The 17,298-nt window shown below is 33.7% G+C and overlaps 1 protein-coding gene across 5 annotated transcripts in view; it reads right to left on the minus strand.

The window, feature by feature from the left end:
• Positions 1–17,298, minus strand: part of BNIP2 (BCL2 interacting protein 2) — a 34,275-nt gene that overhangs the window by 5,161 nt on the left and 11,816 nt on the right. For 2 of the 5 annotated variants that reach the window (XM_077128066.1, XM_077128065.1), the window contains 8 exons: positions 11,023–11,090; positions 10,458–10,634; positions 8,526–8,702; positions 5,239–5,341; positions 4,461–4,592; positions 3,089–3,175; positions 2,873–2,971; positions 2,054–2,089 (listed from right to left, as the gene is read on the minus strand). In XM_077128066.1, coding sequence (XP_076984181.1) covers positions 2,054–2,089; positions 2,873–2,971; positions 3,089–3,175; positions 4,461–4,592; positions 5,239–5,341; positions 8,526–8,702; positions 10,458–10,634; positions 11,023–11,090 — 879 coding nt within the window. Of the gene's footprint in view, positions 1–2,053; positions 2,090–2,872; positions 2,972–2,997; positions 3,176–4,460; positions 4,593–5,238; positions 5,342–8,525; positions 8,703–10,457; positions 10,635–11,022; positions 11,091–17,298 lie in introns of all 5 variants that reach the window. The other 3 variants (XM_077128067.1, XR_013162421.1, XM_077128068.1) reach the window with 3 other exon arrangements.

The raw sequence follows: 17,298 nt of genomic DNA on the forward strand, positions 1-17,298 counted from the left end.
GGTGGGTTGCAGACACCCTACAAAAATTTAGGCAAGTGAGGATTAGAAGAATTATGTAATTTACTGCATAATTATAGGCAACCTTTCAAAGATAATGTACAACAGTTCATTACTATTATATTTGTACTAGCTTGAATTACTGTTAAGAAGGGGTTTAAAGCAATCTGGTATGGTAGATGAAGATATTTTCACACTTATTTCCATTACTATGATCACCATGTACCTGAACATTACTGAATCAGACCCTAGTTAAGAAAGACTAACATTTTAAAACATTTTTTTTACTGGTATCAAAAATTTGAAAGGTATACACTCTTATTAAGGCATGCAATATATACCCAAACTTTCCATATCTGAAAATCCTTATCAGCTAATTTCATAGTTACTTTGTTTTTTAACTGCTGAAACATTTTAGCAGTCATTATCTGTTGGTCACACTTGTCTACAGTTGGCTGAAAGAAACACCTGGAACATTTAAAACTGCTATACACAGTTCTGTACCCTCCCTATCACTAGTACTCATCACAGAGATTTCACCTTAACTAAACTCCCCCACAACCAGACTCTTATAAGTTTTGGTTTTAAAAACAGGCCTATGTTTAAAAACTCAATTTTATCATTTTCAAAGATGACAGGACTTACTATTTTTTAAGACTAAAGAAACTCTGTAAAAAAAACTAACAAATCCCTGAAAGGTCTATGTAAAGATCCCATTTTAAAGTTTGACACAAACAAAAGGAAAAAAAAAATCAAGATAAAATAGTAATGGTAGGTTGCAAGGAATACATTTAAATTAAAAGTACAATGAGTTTCACTTTTTTCTAATGCCTTTTTTCTGACAGGTTTTTAAACACTAAGATATATATTTTTAAAGGCACAATACAGAACGTACCATCAACAAAGGCAGTTCATTTTGAAACCCATAAAAAACATGAAACGGCTAGCTTCCAAACAGTCTATAATTAGATTGTATATTTTATTTCAGTCCATTGTCTGGCAAATGCACACCAAAACCCAGGAAGAAATGAGAAATTAGCAAGGTCTGAAATCACTATCTACATTTCTCTGTTAAAGTGTTGGTTAAACTGTAAAATGTCATGTAGAAATAAATGTAAGACTATAATTCTATCACATGGTCAACTGAGTTCTAGCTCATCAACAGAGCCAAACCGTGTTTCAAGTTAAAGAGCCAGTTTCAGTTTAGGTATAGTTCATTCCTTAGAATGGGCAAAATGAAAAAACTACATAGAAATTTCACACTTTAACTTTTAAGGAAGAAAGGTTGTATTAACTGTTTTGCTAACTTAATTGCCAATATTCTAAAATTAATTAATAAATTATATCCAAATCCTATGCTTTTATAAATTACTATATAAAATGGAAACTTTTATACCCTTACCTTCCATTTTCTGGGCCAAGATACAAATAGATAATGGTTTGTTATGCTCAAAGCAGAAGTGTTCAGAATTAAATTTAAAATGAAAAGCACAGTGTTTAACTGTTAAATGGCAAAATGAACTTTTAGGTATTTTATCACATGTAGAATTTGACTGGTTAGCAGGCCATTTAATTGAAGCGTACAAAGAAATCAATGTTGGTTAGCCAAAGAATATATGCACTGTAAATATAATTATCAACCCCAGGGAAATAAATAGTGGTTTCTTAAAAAAAGTATACATAAATATTTAAAAAACACAGGTTATAGGTTTTTTTTTAAATGGTGAAAACAGATATCGTCTTAAAAGTAGCTGATGTTTCAAAAAGTATTTTCATAATATCTGTTTTTAACCTTCAGTATTTATACCAAAAAGGAATGAGGTAGGGGTGGTGACTTTTAATTCCATTACATAAGGTGTTGCTTAATACAGGGTGAATCCAAGTCATATTCAGTACCAGTAACTTTGGATTCACCCTGTATTTGGATGCTGGGGTATATTTACACTTACAAATGCTATTATCTTTGTCTATAAGCTAACCAACCAATCAGGAAGAGTTAGTGTGTGCAATGCAAATAGACTAGTCTAGATGCAACCCAGTCAAGGTGTGCATATACCTTTTTTGTTTCTTTTTAAACTTTTCTTCTTCATACCTTGGTAGGGAAGAGTTGTTTTAGTAAATATATATGTTATGAAGATGAATTAAACCTTGAAATAAGTCACTAAAAATAAACCCATATAAGTTTGCAGTTGAAACCAAAATACTTAATAAGCACTATGTACAAAATCAAAACTGACTTGGTAAATCTGGCTTTGACACGTTAAACAGACTAAAACCTTGTATTAATTTAGCTAAGGAACTTTTTTCTATATAATAGCATTGTGATGATCAAGTACTTAGTCTTTGACCAAGTCCTTTCAAAAGTCAGAAGGAAATTTTGTACAGAGAACAAATTCCAGCCACTGGAAGATATTAAGATTAGGTTGCTACAAATAACATTTTATTTCTCCAGCAATATGGTCATTTTACACCATAATGAACCTACTCAAATTTGGACAACAGCATGTTCAAGTCTGGAGGAGGTTCTTGAGTACTTACCAATCAGGAAGTAATCTCTTCAATTGTGATCAATTTTTAAAACTACAAATTTTTAAATGTATTAATTATAAAAATGAGTATTTATATATTTATTATTAAAATGACTCCAAGCAGAAATAATTTCTCCTGGTTCACCAACTGAAAGTCTGAAGAAAATGGTGACTTATGTGCAAAGGTGCGGGGAAAGGACTTCCTCCTCCTATCTTACAAAACAACAGGGCAGCTACAAAATATTTGTAATAGATGAAGCAAGACAGAACAGGTATTAAAAAATATTTACCTCTTGTATATCAAAATATAAAAATTCAATACAATTAAAGAAATAAAACAAACATACTGTTTTATGCATTCTGGTATGCCAACATATTCCATGGGGACAAGTTCCGCTAGTTCTGCCAAATTAAAGACGTATCTAATTTTTTGGCTGAATTTTGAGCTATGGAAGAAAATAAGAATAATTACCTCAATATTTCTGACCAATATTACCGGCAAGAAATTTACATAAGGAGTATTGTTGTTGTTGTTTTTTAAATCAGTGGTTCCAGAAAATTACCTAATGAATGGTCTTGTAACAGCCAGAAGTGTTCTGATAAACCAAGAAGGATGTACAATGATTAGAGATTTTAGGTTTTTCCGCAACCTGGAATAAAAAAAAAGGAAAGGAAAAAATTTGTATAAATTCTAGGGCTAAAAGTTAAACGACTTCAATAAGTATATGCAATTTTATACCAAATAATAATTTAAAAAGCTCATCCAAAAATTCTCATTTAGGTGTGACAGTCTGGAAACAAGAAAATGCACTCTTGAATTTCTATGGATGGTCCTACCACTACAAAATGAAGTTCTTTTCATTCGAGTCAAATGTAGGTCCTACTATATAGCCTGTTATGTCTCATAGAATTCTTTAACTTGTCTTCAGGACTCTCAACCAGAGGTAGAAGGCAATATCAAACACAGAAGAATGATATTTTCATTTTTCAGGACTGGGGGAAACTGGCACTAATTCCTTCAACACATTAAAGGCACCATGCAGGCACTGATGTAGGAGTGGACATGACCAGACAACAAACAATGTGAATCAGACCTAATTCCAATTCTTACAGTTTAAAACTGTGATTAGAAATGAAAGGCATTATCCTAGGCCTCTTCTTTTAAAATGACTAAATAAAAACTGTCATTTACCATGTATACTTCATGCATAAAGTGAACATTACCACTTTATTTTTTTTTTAAATCACAAGAACTGACAAATAGAATGTTTAGGTATAAAGAGAAGCCTATTAAGGCGTTTGAGTGGATCAAATCAAGTTTGAATTAGCTATGGCCAAATCAAACCAATTGGAAGAGGTCACCCTTCCATTAGCAAGGGAGACTACGAGGAGAATGCACTTCTAGACCTCAATTCAAAGAATACTTACAGTTAAACAGGCACTTTTATAAAAATGCAAAATGTGTGTGTGGGGGGGAAAGAGTGGTGATGTGACAGTGGCTCAGCAGACAGAATTCTCACCTGCTGTGCTAGAGACCCAGGTTCGATTCCTGGTGCCTGCCCATGTGAAAAAAAAAAAAAACGCAAAATGTGCTAAGTACTATAAATTAGGCAAGTACTCAGAACGTAATGAAGAAGAAATATAAGTTCTCCATCCTTTCCCAAGATACAAATTGTAAGAAAAAATTCAATCTGGTATAAATAAGGAAAAATAAGTGTTTTGAAAAATTAAAGTTATTCTTTAAAAAAACAGATCAAATTGATTTCCTTCATGACTTTCTAAAATATTGTTTTGAGAAAACAGAAACTGTCATGAAACATTTTAATAAATGTATATTAGGAAGTAGATATAAAGTGTCTTTAAGAGGTAACAGAAAATAAAATTTAATAAGGCCATTTTAAAAAGTTATTCAGACTACCTTTCAACTTACATTACCTTCTATCAATTTGCTGATAGCACTTTCTGAGCCATCCCAGACTAGGCATTTTTCTTCGAGTTGTTGCACCATTTAAATAAACTATCATGTAGTTTTCTGCTACTAACAGCTCCAAAGTGCCAATAACGTATCTGTAAAAAGAAAATTAAGATTGAACCTTAAATATTGTTATGGAGAATTGAACTAGATTCCCCAAATTATATAATTCCCAACCCTTTCCCTCAAAGAAAGTAAAAACAATTAATTTTTTAAAACCTCATTAACTGATATTATGATTATTTAAAAAATTTAAGAGTGTACTCATCTTGAAGTAGGAATGAAGTATAAATTGATACTAATGAAAGTTTGATGTGCCTCTCCTTACCTTTGTATGTTTGAAATTTTCCAAAATAAAGTTTTAGAAAACTGTACTATCATGAAAAATACCATGAATCTGTGGAAATATAACTAAACTGAGTCAGCTCAGCTTTATATGGCTTTTCAGGCTTAGGTATAATTTAGTCATATGATGTTGGATAAAAGTCACTTTTTTAGACTTATCATGTCTTCAAATGTAAATTAAAGAAGTTGGGACAGATAATTTAAGATAGCTTTCAGTTTTAAAATGGACAATTTTTCTATTGAGCTGGAAAACATTAGTTCCATAATGCCACAGAAAAAGGACTTAAAGAATCAGCATTGGGACATTTATAATTTTAACATGGCTAAAGTTTACTTCCTTAGATTATCTAATTAACACAGAATTTTGTTCTAACAATTTTGTGAGAATGGACTTACTTAAAGAGGTTGTCCATCAGGTATCTATAGTTAGGTTGACCACTTTCAGGCATAAAACAGACAGCAAATACAACAATGGCATTTAATCCATCCCCATAATATCCTGAAAAAAGAAACACAAGATAAAATTGTGAGTGTTACTCCACTCTGAATATTTTCCAGAGGAAATCTGAATGGTTGGTAGATTATAGGGGTTTACCTTTCACAAAGTTCTGAATTGAAAACTGTGTATGTTTTAGCTCATGTAGTCTTCTATAGATTTTTACATCTCTTCCAAAAATGAAAACAATGCAATTTGATGAGAAAAGGGAGTAGACATAAAAACCAAGAAACCCACCTAAATGGGCATAATTAAAAAGCCAACCTTATTTTAGTATGTAGCCACAGTGATAAAGTCCAAGTAGAAAAAAATAAAAAAATCCAAGTAGACACAAACCCAAAACATTCTTATGTAATTTATAGTTAAAGTGGGTGCTTTTTAAAAGGTAATTTTACATTCAGCAAGGCCTAGGATTTTGCAGATTTTAGGGGTTTTAAATTAAGAAAAGATTATATTTGATATAATTCTAAGTGAAGAAAAACAGTGCTAAACCATGCATGCTTCCATTACAATCTCTTGAGATTAAGCTCAATCTAGCAACAAATATTTTTACTTTAACCTTCATTTCTATTGTTTACAAACACATACTGAAAAGGTTTTAATATTTCAAGTACATCAGAACTTCCACTACTTTTCTTAATTTCTTAGTCACAAAACATAATATGTGATAATCCTCCAGGATTAGATGGTCTTAATTATTTTCCCTTAAGAGAAACAAAGTGTGGGCGGGCCACGGTGGCTCAGCAGGCAAGAATGCTTGCCTGCCATGCCTGAGGACCTGGGTTCAATTCCTGGTGCCTGCCCATGTAAAAAAAAAAAAAGAAAAAGAGAAACAAAGTGTCATTTCTCAAAGACCTTAGGTATAAACCATAAGGAAGGTCTCATGACGTCCATCTAACTTGAACTAGCTGAATTAATGCATGTCTGTAGATTTTCTGATCTAGATTATCCAGTTTTCTTTATCCGATTAAGATTAAATTAGGTAGAAGAATGTGACCGCAAATATTCAATGATCTGCTTTCAGATGAATGAAGACTTGAAATAAGCAGGGAAATGCATTCAATAGGGGGTAAATTAAGTGGAAATGACTCTAAATGAAAAATCAGTCTGCTTTTCCTATGTGTTCTCTCTGACCTAAATTAGGATTTAAGGTAATATGACACATTCTACAAAGTTACCCTATGCATATTGATTACTGTTAACATTCTGGTACTATTTACACAGGGCCTAGGCAAACTTTATTTATGGCAATGCCTGAATGATCTAAGTTATAATCTATACTTGCATAGCTTTTCCTGTATGACTTGTAATTTTCTTAAGGGATGAGACTAGGCCTTATCTATTTTCTATAGCCCACAAATTTCAAAGTAGGTGCTCCAAAAAAATATGTAACGAACTAGTTTTCTACTTGGTGGTAAAGCTAAATGGTTTGTTCAGGGTATTAAGATAAATTAAGAATCATAGTTTAAAAAGTTAAGTTTTACTTAAATCCACAGAAAGACTTGACAGCAATGGTCGGAGTTTTATTCATAATACCCAAAACACAAAATAATGTCAATGTCCATCAAAAGGAAAATGAATATGAAAATCATTATTTATCCATGAAGTGGTAATACCACTCAGCAATAAAAAGAGCAAACTACAAATACATGTAACAACATGGATGAATCTCAAAAACACGCTGAGCTTACCAAACCCCAACCCAAACCACTCCAACCAATCCTAAAAACACCCAGGGCATTATACAAGATTCTACAAAGGTCCCACGCACTAGGGTAACTTTCCAGAAACCTACAATCTCCAGATGGGTCCCTGGACAAGGTAAATCCTGAAACCTAGAGAGCTCAGCCTCGCCAGACCATCTCCCTACCTCAGAGTACTGACAGCCGCTTCCAATATGAAAAAGTTAAATGGGCATAGCCCAAATACCCTAGAGTAGGACAGAAAGATCAAAGGTGGAGTTATTAAGAGAAGGCAGGGTTTAACAAATGAATATGACTGCTGAATCATTAAATTGATATTGCTTTAGTCTCCAGTATCTTAGAGCAGCTAGCAGTAAAAACCTAAAACAGTAGACTCATAACCCATACCAAACTCTGAAATCTGTTCTACAACTAATTGTTGTGCTGTGCTTTGAAATTTATTGCTTTTCTGTGTATATGTTATTTATCACAAAAAAGAAAAAAAAAAGTCGACTGTAATGATAAAAAAAATATTTATTCCTTCTAGCCTCCTATATTCTGGGGCAGCTAGAAGGAAAAATCTGAAATGATGGCATGGTAGCCCATGACAAACTCAGGACAGTTACAGGATCTGTCCTGTAACTACTTGTTGAAGGGTGCTTTGAAAACTATTGCTTTTTCCTTTCTCTGCTTTGTATGTATGTTATATTATACAATAAAAGAGTTAAAAAAAGAAACAAAACATGATCAGCAAAGGAAGTAGAAAAAAGTACAGATTACATGATTCCATTTACATGAAATTCTAAAACAGGCAAAGCTAGTCATGGCGGAGAAACACTAGAACAGTGGTTATTACTGGGTAGGTTGGGGGGATTCAGTGGGAAGGGGTATTAGAGAATTTCCCCAGGCAATGAAAATGTTCTAATATCTTTAGGGGTGTAGGTTCATGGGTATTTTTTTTTTCGTATGCTGTATGGCAGGGACACATTTCATTATTTTTCCATGTGAATATTCCGTTATTGCAGCACCATTTGTAGAATTTTTTTTGTTTTGCTTGTTTGCTTTTAGGGAAGTGAATGGATCAGGAATCAAACCCAGGTCTCCCACATGGCAGGCGAAAATTCTACCACTGAACCACCCTTGCACTCCCCCGGTTTATAAATATTTGTAGTTATATGCGCAATCATCAAAACTCACTGAATGCTCTTAAGATCAAAGCATTTCATTGTGTATAAATTAAACCTCAATAAAAAGGGGAGAATTTAAAGTACCAGTTTTGGGTATTGAAGGACAGAAGTGGGAGGGTTACAGTTTATACTGCACACCTCTTTGTACCTTTTGAACATACTGTACACGATATTAATGATTTAAAAATGTTGGCTTTATCCTTTCACTTCAAAACTGTGTTCCTAAAATAATATGAGAGATGTTTAATATCTATGTGATATTTCAAGGGTGATTTTTCTATAAACATTTATATTTCTGATATTGCATTTAGAAAATACCTCCATGGCTGATAACTTTTTTATAGGGTTCAATTGCCTTCATATCAACCCTGTGATCCTGTTCTCCAATTCTGAACATACGCCAGCGTCGTCCGTCTTCTTTTTCCTCCTCAGCTGTGTATTCAGTAATTGACCCTTTCCTGATTACTTCAGTAGTTTTGGGTTTTGGAAGATCATCTGTCAAAATAAAAGGTTTTGGATCACAAATTGTTACTTTACAATAAAAATCAATTATATGTTAACCACTTTACTATCGTAGATTATTCAGAACACTTTTTATTATATCATCTGTAGAATTTTAAATATCTTATCCTTAAAGAGGAAAAATCCTTGCCTTTAACATGAGGCCACTTTAAGTTTTTTGGAAATCACAGCTAACTTTTTTTACTGCCTAATTTAGCAAAGCATCTAACACAGTGCAACATATATCCATATGCTGAGGAAAGAGAATTAATATAGCAATCCAAGTCTTACTGTATTGGCCTTACAGTGTCTTTCCAGGATTCTATTTATGAAAACATTATCCTTGATAGTTAATTTATTAACTATCTGGGAGCCAGTTGTTTTTCTGTTGAGCACATAAATTATTTCCCAAACATTATAATTCCAGATAGAAAGTGGTTAACTAGTTGATGATTAATTCTCATTTGATCAGTTTTATAAGCAGCAATTTATTTATAATATTCTGCAGTGTACATGCAAAAAAAAAGTATATTTAATTAGCATCAGTGAAAGCATAAGCACCAATGATTAGGTATAATTTATGCTTCAAGATTGCATTTTAGTTGATTTTTAATGAAGTTATGATTTTCAGAGTTTTAGTATCATAGTCCTTACCAAAAGATGGGGGGAGGGGAAACCTACGGCATGTTAGTTGTTTGTTTCCAAGACAAAGCTGTTAACGGAAAATATCCTTCCAGGAAATGACTACAGCAGCATTAAAGAAAGAAGAGACAAAACACATAGGCAGAAAACTATTTCAGTATCTTTATAAAATATCGCTTTTTATTGGAATGCTTACTAAGCCAGCAAAACAGGGAGGAAAAAAAGAAACCAAAGATAAAATAATAATCTTACTCTTGTCTGCATATAATGACACCTAATGCTAACAATCCTTTGAAGCAAAAATCATTTTAAGGATGGAATATATATGAATTATTAAGAGATATATAAGGATACTACAGACAGCAATTATCTAATTAAAGAATGCATGCAAAGCAAAATACACGCAAATTCCAAATAACAAAAATATTACTGTTATTAGGATATTATTATTATCCTAATGATAAGGAATAGGGGCTTAGAGTATATATTATTTAAATCGGTCACTTCATGAAGTACAGCACTATCAAGCAAACCTATTTTAAAAACACCTCCAAAAGACTGCTTTCATGATTCCTTTCCTCAAATCCTTAACTATGCTAGTACATTCACTAAATTATATGTATTTTTCAAAGTATGTTTTTTTTTTTTTGGCTGATCTATTGAATAACAGTATGCCATAATTATCAAGCAACATTTTTGAAGCAACCATGAAAAAACAAAACTTTACAATAATGGGCAATTAAGAAAAAAAATTAATCTACCTATGTACTATAAACCCTAATCTTCTACAAACAGTTTTGAAATCTATGAGACTATTCAGTTACAGAATTTCCTATTTTAGTAACAAATGTACAAACTTTAGAAAGCATAACATATTTCAAACAAGATTCCTTAATACACTGATAAAAAAATTTTTATTAGAGGAGCGGGGGTTTACAGAAAATTCATGCATATAATAAATGCATGGATTTTAGTAGGTTTCATAATCTAGTCTTAAGTTTTTCCAATTATCCTAATTTTCCCAATAGGAGAATGCCATTGTAAAAATGTGCATGTATATAAATACAAATATTCACTAATAATAGATAAAAATAGCAAAACATTTACCTTCCCATTCAAACTCATTACTGTTCTCTGATGGTGTGTCTAAGCCATCTAAGTCAATCTCCCCACTTTCATCCAAATCATCTGACAACACAGAACCATCACTAGGATCCAGTGTCAGGCTAATGTCTGGAGCCACTAGCTTTTTTCTTACTTTATTTCCATTAACTTCTAGTGATCCTGGAATGGAAAAACAAGGTGAGAGATACATTAAAAAGAAGGCTTAGATGCTCCAATTGAGTAAGATGAGAATTTTAACCAATCATTCTTGAGAAAAATAACGTTAAACCATCCCAAAGCACTGGCTAATTTACACTGTTTGAATTTTGATCACTGTTGCTTCTATTTCATGGCAAGAGATAATGATGTATCCAACAAGGGTATGTCTTTTAAAATAATAAAGCAGACCTTACACCTCTTACTGCTAAAAATTATCCCCCTCCTTCACCTTTACATTGCATAAATTTTAAGAAACAAAGGCTATGGTTTTAGAATGTTAAATTTTGAAATTCCAATAAATGCTTTCCTCGAAGTTTATTTTATTGAAAGTTAAGCGTCAAGTTCTTACCAGGCTGGCTCTCTGGTCCAGATACAGCTAGTATATCTGCTTCAATACTATCATCTTCTGGTAAAGGTCTAGAAGATATATACATAAATATTTTAATCCAGATATTTAAAAAAACCAAGTTCAAAGATGAAAAATAGTCTAGATACCATATAACCTGGCAATTAAACTCCCAGGTGTATACCCCAAAGAACTGAACACTAGGACTCGAACAGATATTTGTACACCAAATGTTCAAAGCAGCATTATTTTTTTTTACTTTTATTTATTTTTATTTTTTATTGATATATATTATATATTCACATACTATGTAATCATCCAAAGTATATAATCAATGATTTATAATATCATCATATAGCTAGCTTATCATCCCAATCAACTTTTCTTTTTGTGTGTGTATGAAAAATGGCACATATACAAAACAGCAAAAATTTCAAAGCACAACAATTAGCTGTAGAACAGATTCAGGGTTTTGTATGGGTTACAATTCCACAATTTTAGGTTTCTACTTCTAGGTGCTCTAAGATACTGGAGACTAAAAGAAATATCAATATATTGATTCAGCAATCATACTCATTTGTTAAACCCTACCTTCTCTGTGTCACTACATCACCTTTGATCTTTCTCCCACTCTTTAAGCCTTTTTGGACTATGTCCGTTCTAGCTTTTTCATATTGGAAGGGCTGTCAATATTATGGGATGGGGGATGGAACTAGATGATGTTCTGGAAAGGTTGGCCCCTCTGCAATTTAGGATTTATCTGGTGCGGGGACCCATTTGGAGACTGTAGGTTTCTGAAAAGTTAACCTAGTGCATGGAACTTTTGTAGGATCTTTTTTTATTTTATTTTATTTTTAAAAAATTTGTTTATTAATTAAAAAAATTTAACAAACGAAATAAAACATTAATATAGATAATCAGTAATTTACAATATCATCACTTAGTTGCATATTCATCATTCAAAGCAGCATTATTTATAATAGCCAAAGGTGGAAGCAACCCAAAGTGCCCATCAAAGGATGAATAGGTACACAAAATGTGGCAGATACATACAGTGGAATATTATTTAGCTGCTGTGCCAGTTTGAAACTATTACATACCCCAGAAAAGCCTTATTTTTATCTCGATCCTATCTTATGGAGGCAGCTGTTTCTTTTAATTCTGATTCAATACTGTAGGGTGGAAACTTTTGATTAGATTATCTCCATGGAGCTATGGTGCGACCAATTATGGGTGTGACCTTTTAATTAGATAGAGATGTGACTCCACTCATTCAAGATGGGTCTTGATTTGTTTACTAGAGCTCTTTAAAAGGGGAAACATTTTGAAGAAACCTCAGATGCAGATGCTTGGAGAACAGCTATTTAAGAGCTGAAAGAGACATGGATGTTTGGAGATGCTTGGAGGGCTGACAGAGGGAACAGATGCCCAGATATGGGCAGAGCACAACAGACGTTGCCGTGTACCTTCTCATCAGATGCTAAGCAAGCCAGAACCAGAGTTGTGTCCTGGAGGAGCTAAGTGAAGGTTCACAGACACTTAGAGAGAAAATCATTAGCATCAGAAGTTGGAAGCAACAGAACTGGGAACAAGGATAAGCAGATGCCAGTCATGTGCCTTCCCAGATCAACCTTCCTGAGCCAAGGTTCTTTCTCTGGATACCTTAGTTAGGACATATTTGTGGCCTTGGAACTGTAAAATTGTAACTTAGCAAATTCCCTTTTTAAAAGCCATTCTGATATATGGAACTATTAAACTTTACTACCTGGGAAACCTTGGATACTGTATCAAACATTAGGGTCACCCAAATCAATAGCCAAGCTCTTGCTCTGGAGGCTGAAACAAGGCTTGCTCTTGTGAACTTTATGTATATAGTAGAGAAGCTTAGCCTACCTATAGGTATGCCCAAGAGTCACCTCCAGAGAAACTCTTTTATTGCTCAGATGTGGCCTCTCTCTCTCTCTAAGCTCAACTCTGCAGGTGAAACAACTGCCTTCCCCCTACATGGACATGATATCCAGGGATGAAAGTCTCCCTGGTGGTGTGGAAGATGACTCCCAAAGATGAGTCTGGCCCTGGCACCGTGGGATCAACAATACCATCCTGAACAAAAGGGGAAAAGAAGTAGAACAAATAAGGTATCAGTGGCTGAGAGAATTCAAATAGACTCTAGAGGTCACTCTTATGCAAGTTTCAGTCAGACACTGCTACTATCATAACTTGCAAAACCCCAACCAAAACCATTCCTGCCAATCCTAAAGAATACCTAGGGCATTATATAATATTCTACAAAGATTCTATGCACTAGGGGAACTTTCCGGAAACCTACAACCTCCAGATGGGTTCCTGGACGACTTAAGTCCTGAAATACACAAGGGCCAGCATCTCCAGAACATTAGCTTGTTCCACCCCCATCCCATATTTATCGAAAGTCCCTTCCAACATGAAAAAGTTAGAATGGGCATAGCCCAAATACCCTAAAGAGTGGGACAGAAAGATCAAAGGTGATGGTAGAGTTACACAGAGAAGGTAGGGTTGAACAAATGAATATGAGTGTTGAATCAGTATATTGATATTTATTTTAGTCTCTAGTACCTTAGAGCACTAGAAATAAAAACCTAAATTTATGGAATTATAACCCATACCAAACTCTGAAATCTGTTCTACAACTGTGCTGGTTTGAAATGATGTATGTACTTTAGAAAAACCATGTTTTAATCCTAATCTCATTTTGTAAAGGCAGCCACTTCTTTTAATCCCTATTCAGCACTGTTGTTTGAAACTGTAATTAGATTATCTCCCAGGAGATGCGACTTAATCAAGAGTGGTTGTTAAACTAGATTAGGTGACGACATGTCTCCACCTATTTGGGTGGGTCTTGATAAATTTCTGGAGTCCTATGAAAGAGGAAACATTTTGGAGAATGAGAGATTGAGAGACAGCAGAGCAGAATGACATAGCCATAAGAAGCAGAGTCCACCAGCCAGCGACGTTTGGAGATAAAGAAGGAAAATGCCTCCCAGGGAGCTTCATGAAACAAGAAGCCAAGAGAAGAAGCTAGCAGATGATGCCATGTCACCATATGCCCTTCCAGATGAGAGAGAAGCCCTGACTATGTTCACCATGTGCCTTTCCACTTGAGAAACCCTGAACCTCATTGGCCTTCCTGAACCAAGGTATCTCTCCCTGGATGCCTTAGATTGGACATTTCTATAGACTTGCTTTAATTGGGACATTTTCTCAGCCTTAGAATTGTAAACTAGCAACTTATTAAATTCCCCTTTTTAAAAGCCATTCTGTTTCTGGTATTTTGCATTCTGGCAGCTAGCAAACTAGAACAACAACTAATTTTTGCAATGTACTTTGTTACTGCTTTTTTGTAGATGTTTTCACAAAAAAAAAAAAAGAAAAAAGAGAGAGGAGTATAATAGAGAAGCTAGGATTTAACAAATGAATATGACTGCTAAATCAATATATTGATATTTCTCCAGTATCTTAGAGCAGCTAGAAGAAAAATGAAAAATCGTGGAACTGTAACCCATACCAAACTTTAAAATCTGTTGTATAACTATTTTTTTAAATGTACTTGGAAATTTACTACTTTTTTGTATATGTTATTTTTCACACACACACAAAAAGCTAATAAATAAATACAATTAAAAAAACCCAAAAGCCGTTCTATTTCTGGTATATTGCTTTCTGGCAACATTAGCAAACTAATACAGCCATTAAAAGAAATGAAGTCCTGATGCATGCGACAACATAGATGGCAGTAAAGACATCATATTGAGTGAAATAAGCCATACACAAAAGGACAGATATTGTATGGTCTCACTAACAGGAACTAATTACAATGAGCAAATTCACAGAGTTAAGACCTACAGCACATATTACCAGGAGATAGAATGAGAGTAAAGAATGGGGAGCTGATGCTTAATTTGTGCAGAATTTTTCATAAGGTTAGATTATCAATGTTTGGAAATACAGAGGGGTAGCCTACGATTGTGAGTATAATTAAGAGCACTGAGTTATGAGTGTGATTGTAGTTGAAAGGGGAAGTTTAGGGTCGTGTATGTCACTAGAAGGAAAGCTAGAGGATAAAACATGGGACTGTATAAAATAGTTAACATCGTTGTGGATGATGACTGTGGTTAATAGTACAATTATAAGAATGCTCTTCCATGAACTAGAGCAAATGTATGACACACTATTACAAAGTGTAACAGGACAGTATATGAGAAAAAATACAATTAATGCAAACTATAGACTATAGTTAAAAGTAATATTGTAATATTCTTTCATCAACTGCTAAGTGTCAATAATAGGAGAATATAAGGAGTATGGGTTTCTTCATTTTGAAGCAATGAAAATGTTCTCAAATTGACTATGGTAGTGTATGCACAACTCTGTGATTATACTGAGAGCCAATGATTGCACACTTTGGATGGATTGTATAGTATGTGAATACATCTCAATAAAACCTCTTAAAAGTATCAATTTCTCCAAATATAAATTTGTAACACTAATAAAATTTTAATCAGAATCCAAAAAAAGGGGGAATAATCATATTTCCTGATAATGGACATGCGGAATATAAAGAGGTAATGTGGGACAAAAACACATAAAGAGGGGAAATGGAGAGGTATGGGAACTAAGAATGTGTATGCTAGTGAAGTTAAATTGGTATCTTTTCAAATCAGTAGATTATATAGACTTAGGTTGTGTAATACAAATTCCAGGATAACCAACCAGAGAGAAAATTTAAAATATATACAGAAATGGAAATGAAAAAGCAATCAATGAAATACATCCAACTATACAGAAAAAGGGGATTCAATAAAGGAAAAGTAACAGAAAAAGATACAAGATATAAGAAACGAAAGACATAATGGCTGAAGTAAGTCTTATCTTTACAGTAATAATACTGAATGTTAATGGATTAAACTCCCAAACCAAAAGACAAAGATGGATTAAAAAACATGATCCAACTATATGGTGTTTACAATAGACTCACCTTAGATCCAAAAACCCAAATAGGTTGAAAGTGAAAGGATGGAAAAAGCTATTTTGACAAAATAGGTATATTAATATTGGATAAAAAAAAAAGCAGCAACAAGAGACAAAGAAGGATACTATATATTAATAATAGGGTGAATTTACCAAGAAAAAACAACAATTGCAAACGTTTATGTGGCTAACCCTGGTACTCCCCAAAACATGAGGCAAACACAGGCAAAAGTGAAGGGAAAAACAGACACCTCTCCAATAATAGTTGGAGACTTCATCACTTTCATCAATGGATAGAACATGTAGATAGAATATCAGTAAGGAAAAAGAAAATTTGAATAATGTAATAAATGAACTAGACCTAACAGACTACATACAACACAGAACACTGCACTCCCAAAAAGGAGGATACACATTTTTTCACGTACAGATGGAACATTCTCCAGGATAGACAGACCATGTGTTAGGTCACAAAATGCATCTCAGTAAATTTAAAGAGGATTGAATTTATACAAATATTCTCTTTGATCACAAAGGAATGAAGGTAATCAGTAACAGGAGGAGAACTGGAAAATCCACAAACACATGGAAGTTAAAAATACATTCTTAAACAATCAGTGGCTCAAAGAAGGAATCACAAGGGAAATCAGTACATATCTTGAAATGAATGAAAATATGTAGTGAGAGCAGTGCTACAGTTCTAAATGCTTACATTAAAAAGAAGAGCAAGGGCAGGCAGAGTTCTCGCCTGCCACGTCGGACATCTGGGTTCGATTTCCGATGCCTGCCCATGTGAGGAAAAAAAAAAAAAGCCAGCTCAAATCAAAGACCTAACTGCACACCTAGGGGAACTAGGAAAAAAAAAAGAACAGTAAACTAAACCTAAAGTGAGCAGAAGGAAAGAGATAAAGATTAGAGCAGAAATACAAAAGGGAAATAACAATAGGGGATTAACAAAACCAAAAGCTTTTCTTTGAAAAAGCTGGTTCTTTGAAAAGACCAATAAAATGGACAAAAATTAAGCTAGACTGACAAGGGAAAAAAAAAGAGATGATGCAAATAATTAAAATAAGAGATGAGGGCATTACTACTGGCTCCACAGAAATAAAAAGGATCACAAGAGGATACTATGAACAACTGTATGCAAACAAATTAGACAACTAGATGAAATGGTCAAGTTCCAAGAAACACACAAACTAACCACACTGACTCTAAAAGAATTAGAGCTCTCACCAGACCAAGTAAAGAGACTGAATCAGTCATCAAAAACCT

Source organism: Tamandua tetradactyla, chromosome 14 (assembly GCF_023851605.1).
Source record: "Tamandua tetradactyla isolate mTamTet1 chromosome 14, mTamTet1.pri, whole genome shotgun sequence".
NCBI classification, from domain to species: domain Eukaryota; kingdom Metazoa; phylum Chordata; class Mammalia; order Pilosa; family Myrmecophagidae; genus Tamandua; species Tamandua tetradactyla.